The 6,000-nt window shown below is 39.9% G+C and overlaps 1 protein-coding gene across 1 annotated transcript in view; it reads left to right on the plus strand.

Moving 5' to 3' along the window:
- LOC112265660 (retinal guanylyl cyclase 2-like) overlaps positions 1 to 6,000 on the plus strand; it is a 33,849-nt gene extending 27,849 nt beyond the window's left edge. Inside the window, exons 13-19 of the mRNA XM_024443188.2 lie at positions 137 to 300; positions 513 to 705; positions 852 to 1,026; positions 2,521 to 2,619; positions 3,044 to 3,138; positions 3,236 to 3,321; positions 4,280 to 6,000. Coding sequence (XP_024298956.1) covers positions 137 to 300; positions 513 to 705; positions 852 to 1,026; positions 2,521 to 2,619; positions 3,044 to 3,138; positions 3,236 to 3,321; positions 4,280 to 4,364 — 897 coding nt within the window. The 3' untranslated portion in view covers positions 4,365 to 6,000. The remainder of the gene's footprint in view (positions 1 to 136; positions 301 to 512; positions 706 to 851; positions 1,027 to 2,520; positions 2,620 to 3,043; positions 3,139 to 3,235; positions 3,322 to 4,279) is intronic.

Below are 6,000 nucleotides of genomic sequence, written 5' to 3' on the forward strand. Positions count from 1 at the left end.
CGCTAGTATGGCTATTCAGACACGGGAAAAGTCTTGGCTTATAGCTTTATAGATTTTTACAGAGAGCATAAGTCATACATAATATTACATAATGTAGTGGTGCACCAATGATGATGATGGTGGTGTTGTGTCACAGTTCAAGCTGATCAACAAGGGCAAGAAGACCAACATCATTGACTCCATGTTGCGGATGCTGGAACAGTACTCATCTAATCTGGAGGACCTGATCAGAGAGAGGACAGAGGAGCTGGAAGTGGAGAAACAGAGGACAGAGAAACTGCTGTCTGAGATGCTGCCTCCGTGAGCTTCATGTTATAACACACACACACACACACACAGACAACTAAAGAAGACAATGCCCATTTTGTTATTTCAAGATATCATTCTTGTACAATGCCAAGGGTATTATCCATTCATAACATGATACAGTACCATACTTTTGACTTTTAATGATTGTTTGTTGCTCTGTGTCACATTACCACAAATACAAAATGTCCCATGTCACAATACAGTTCTGTGGCAGAGGCTCTGAAGACGGGTGCAACAGTGGAGCCAGAGTACTTTGACCAGGTCACCATCTACTTCAGTGACATAGTAGGCTTCACCACCATCTCCTCCCTCAGTGATCCCATCGAGGTGGTGGACCTGCTCAATGACCTGTACACGCTGTTCGACGCTGTGCTCAGCAACCACGACGTATACAAGGTCAGTTCTACTATTTTCACACTACTGAGTTGAACCGAAATAAGCTGAGCATCATAGTTGCGGGTTGGGTTGCGGTGCAAGGGAAGCATCACTGAGTATCAATGTGGCAATGATTTACTGTATGCCTGTTTGTTTTCATTGTGTAGGTGGAGACCATTGGTGACGCCTACATGGTGGCGTCAGGTCTACCCAAGAGGAATGGCAACAAACACGCAGCGGAGATAGCCAACATGTCCCTGAACATCCTGAGCTCTGTGGGCACCTTCCAGATGCGCCACATGCCCGGCATTCCCGTCAGGATACGAATAGGGATACACTCAGGTGAGAGAGGGCATTGGGTTGTCCCTGCCTGGCAGACATACTCTGAAGTTAGGTCACATATATTAGCTAGTTGATCAATCTTGCTCAATGGCTGAATCCCAATGTGAGTTGTTAATAAAGACGAAGAGTTTCTTTCCAAAATGCTATATATACATTTTCAGAAATCTTGGTAAATTAGCTTCTACAGTTTTAAAGAACTTATGAAAGCGATTGGTGTGTTTTTTCACTATCTAATCATGACATTGGGTTGTTCAATGACACATGTATTTGTTTGAAATCTATCACTTGATGTTTTCATTTCAGAGACAAATAATCATGTTTTTTTGCACCTCACTCACAAATAAATAAGTAGTATTGCCAGGTTTTACACAGTCAAATGTACTGTAACAAATAAATACATTTTTAATAAAGAACTGTGATACATTTGTAAAGATGTATTTGGGCTGCAATCTGAGGTGCAGCTAACTCTAATGAACGTATCCTCTGCAGCAGAGGTAACTCTGGGTCTTCCTGTGGCCGTCCTCATGAGAGCCAGTTTCATCATAGCGCTTGATGGTTTTTGCGAGTACACTTGAAGAAATGTTCAAAGTTCTTGACATTTCTTCCGCATTAACTGACCTTCATGTCTTAAAGTAATGATGGACTGTCGTTTCTCTTTGCTTATTTGAGCTGTTCTTGACATAATATGGACTTGGTCTTTTACCAAATAGGGCTATCTTCTGTATACCACCCCTACCTTGTCACACCACGACTAATTGGCTCAAACGCATTAAGAAGGAAATACATTCCACAAATTAACTTTTAACAAGGCACACCTGTTAATTGAAATGCATTCCAGGTGACTACCTCATGAAGCTGGGGTTGAGAGAATGCCAAGTGTGCAAAGCTGTCATCAAGGCAAAGGGTGGCTACTTGGAAGAATCTCAAATATAAAATATATTTTGATTTGTTTAACACTTTTTTTTGCTTCCTACATGATTCTATATGTGTTATTTAATTGTTTTGATGTCTTCACTATTATTCTACAATGTAGAAAATAGTACAAATAAAAACCCTTGAATGAGTAAGTATGTCCAAACTTTTGACTGGTACTGTAGGTGAGACAACCAAATATCACAGTCAAATATACAGTATGAAAACATTCCATTCTAGCTAAACAATGGATATAGCGATTTGCAACAAAAAAAATATCTACATTTGAATGCACACTTAAAATCTATTAATTGAAACAGTCATATTTTACACACACATGAAGGTACCCATAACCAGCAATCATTTCTGCTGAAAAAAACGTGAAAAATGTGTGGATATAACGTTTTGGAAATAAACTCTTCATATCACAATCAATCGCTTTGATTCTATTTCCTTTTCTAACTGTCTGTATGTGGGGATCCATCATTCATAATGAGGATGGCTGAAACAGTAGCAGGCCAAGGTTTGGTTTCTCAATGTGATGTCTGAGATGTGATGCACATGTGTGTTGTGTGTGTACAGGGTCATGTGTTGCTGGGGTGGTGGGTCTGACCATGCCTCGGTACTGCCTTTTTGGAGACACAGTCAACACTGCCTCTCGTATGGAATCCACTGGGCTGCGTGAGTATCAGAGGTTATTGGTGTTGATTTACAAAACATTAAGAACACCTTTTTAATATTGAGTTGCACCCCCTTGACACAAACCAGTGCACCTGGCCTGGCACCTACTACCATACCCCGTTCAAAGGGATTTAAATATTTTGTCTTGCCCATTCACCTTCTGAATGGCACACATATACAATCCATGTCTCAATTGTCTCAGGGCTTAGAAATCCTTCTTTAACTTGTCTCCTCCCCTGCATCAACACTGATTGAAGTGGATTTAACAAGTGACATCAATAAGGGATCATAGCTTTCACCTGGATTCACCTGGTCAGTCTGTTATGGAAAGAACAGTTCTTAATGTTTTGTTCACTCAGTGTATTTCTGCTCAGGATGTCTGCATTATGGTATGGTTTGTAGTGACAGTGTTATTTCCGTTCAGCTTATAGAATTCATGTGAACATGAGCACTGTGAAGATCCTGCGCTCCCTCAACGAGGGCTACAAGATAGACGTCAGGGGCATGACAGAGCTGAAGGTATAAACACCTCACAATACATTATCCTCTGTGTTCACCTGTAGGATCTCTTTCAACTGTTTATAAATAAATCATGAATAATGATGTGTTCTTACAGGGTAAAGGCATTGAAGAGACATACTGGCTGGTTGGGAAAGAAAACTTCACAAAGCCTTTACCGAACCCTCCAGAGATTAAACCAGGGTAAGAACTCACACTCACAACAGAGTACCTTATGTTGACACCCTGGCGAGAACCACCCTAAGTGAATCTTAACATGTCTACATTTCATTTGGTGAATATTTGCATTGATTATACAGCAGTTTTATGTGTAGTCATTTCACACATTTTCTCATCATTCACTACATGAGCAAAATGGAACCCCATTGGAAACTAGGATGGGATTGAGGCTGTTATGGTGGCATTACATGTTTTGCCTACTTTAGGGATGACAATCATGGACTGAACCCAGAGGATATAGCTGCGTACAAGGGGAAAAAAACTGAGAAAAAAGCTTGATTCGAGGAGGTAGCTAGCAACTTGCATGCCGTGCTCTGTTGTGTCATGGTGGAATGCTTGTTGTTGTGTGGGTTCTTCTGTTGCATGGAGTTTGTGGATTTCTCAATCTATGGGATTTTGTTGAGCCCCCTCCACTACCCCCCCCCGCCCCCTATACTGTCTAATCATAGTCTCTTGATTTGATCTCTTCTCTAATATTCTGATCTTATCACCTTCAATACCGTTAAAGCAGAGCTTGACCATCCCAGAAAAGCTCTATTCATTTTGGATAATCTCTTTCCATTGTGAGTGGTTCACCCTCATTTCCGTCCTTCCTTTCTTCTCACCCTCTCATTTGAGGCAGCACCTCTGAGACACTGGTGGCTGGTGACACCTTAATTGGGGAGTACGGGCTCATAGAAATGGCTGGAACGGAATTAATGGAATTCACTCTGTTCACTCCATTCCAGACATTATTATGAGCTGTCCTTCCCTCTCCAGCCTCTTGTTCTCTAAGACAATTAACATTCTTAGTCATGTTTCTTCTGCCATGTCCTCTCGTCTCATCTCACCAGCTGTCTTGTCTACTATGATCTGATAGGCCTACTAGACTACTGTTTTAAGTGGAAATATTTTTAAATGTTATTTGATCTTCCATTCTCAGGGACAACTGGCAAGAGATGGTGACAGATGAGATCAAGACGATATTTCGCAAGGCCAACCGGGAGGTGGACAAGCCTAAAATATGAGCAGATGAGACAGATGGAGAGAGACAAACACGGGGAGAAGAGGACACATCCAAAGAGAGAGAGGGAGGAAGAGAAAGGGATGATGAAGAACTGGAGGACAGAGGGCATGGACCGGCCTGCTCACTGCAGATTACGTGGCCTCCTTTAATAGGATTTCCTGGCTTCTGTCTGTGTAATCTGCTTGTGGCCAGCACAGCAGAAAGGGAGAGCACTAATGAAATGAAGGTTGTTGTATTACCGTCCTGCGACAGGGATAGTGCGTGTCTTCTTAATGAACCATACACTTATGTCTCTGGTCTCCCATTGGCCACTAAGTGGCTTTGTGTCAGTGGAGTGGTTTTGTCTAGATGGGATACAGTTTATGTCAAAATGGACTTTTCGTAGCAGGTTAGGAGAATTTACGCAGCATGTTAGGATAATTAATGTAGCAGCTAAGGAGAATTAAGTTAAGGTTAGGAAAAGGGTTAGGTTTATGGTTAGCTAAAATCCAAAACATATCAACTATGGACGTCAATGTGACATAAATTGTATCCCATGGCCAGTGGAGTTGAGGCCCCAGTGCTCAACAGGATGTACTACTGTATCACTCCACTCCCGTACTGTACTGTAGCTTTTAATCACATGCATAATAGGAGTTATGTCAAATAAAAAAATATATATATTTTATCACTCTTCTAAACGTTTTTAAAGGAGCACTTCTCTCCACTTGATGAGAGTTGTGGGGTGAAATAAGACATTTTGTTAGTTATGGCAAAATATGATATTCAATTTTTAAGTTATGGCCGAAAAGCTTTGTACGGGTGTAAGATTAGCGTTCCACAGTTGTGAAAGGAAACCGGATATATATCTACTGTATTGTTAATGGACCACAAGTTTGTTGGCATCTAGGTAAATAATTCCCTATATTAATCATGTTTTTTTGTATGAAAAAAAAGAGTGCTATTTGAGGACAATGATACAATGCAAAAACTAAGGACAGACACTGGATTTCTATGTTTTACATTGACTTAGAAATTCAAAACATAATTAGTATATGCATGCTGTGTCCCGTTGTTATAGATTGTCTATGTAATGTTTCTGTAAAACGTCTTTCCTTTAAGCAGGGCATTTGGAGCCACGGAGTATACTGATTCTCCAAAGAATTGTCATGTCTGATGTCTACGCCTTCATGGACAAGAGTACCATCTCTTGTTTGGTTGAAGGTATGACTTGTATAAATGAAAATGAATGAGCGTCCATTACAGGCGCTATGAGCTCATACTTTAGGGTTACCTATGCAGCTGAAAACATGAATAGATCATTCCCAAATAACATGAGCAATGATCTATGCAGATGGATGTTTGATGATACATATTGGTGAACTTTTATTGTCTTCTATTATTTCATCTACTTCATAGACTATGAGAACAATGAATTAAAATAATATACAGTATGCAACTTTAATTTTCAAGATGTACAGTGTTGAAAAATGTCATTTGTTACTGATTACAGTCACATGACTAAAGTAATCAATCATGTAATCTGTAATCAGTAACGTAAAGATGTATTCATTATGTTATAAGTCTTGGATATTTATGAGACACAAAGACTAATGTAAATATTATATATTTAATTAAATCTGTTTTATTTACATGTA

The sequence above is a fragment of the Oncorhynchus tshawytscha genome, linkage group LG13 (genome assembly GCF_018296145.1).
Source record: "Oncorhynchus tshawytscha isolate Ot180627B linkage group LG13, Otsh_v2.0, whole genome shotgun sequence".
NCBI classification, from domain to species: domain Eukaryota; kingdom Metazoa; phylum Chordata; class Actinopteri; order Salmoniformes; family Salmonidae; genus Oncorhynchus; species Oncorhynchus tshawytscha.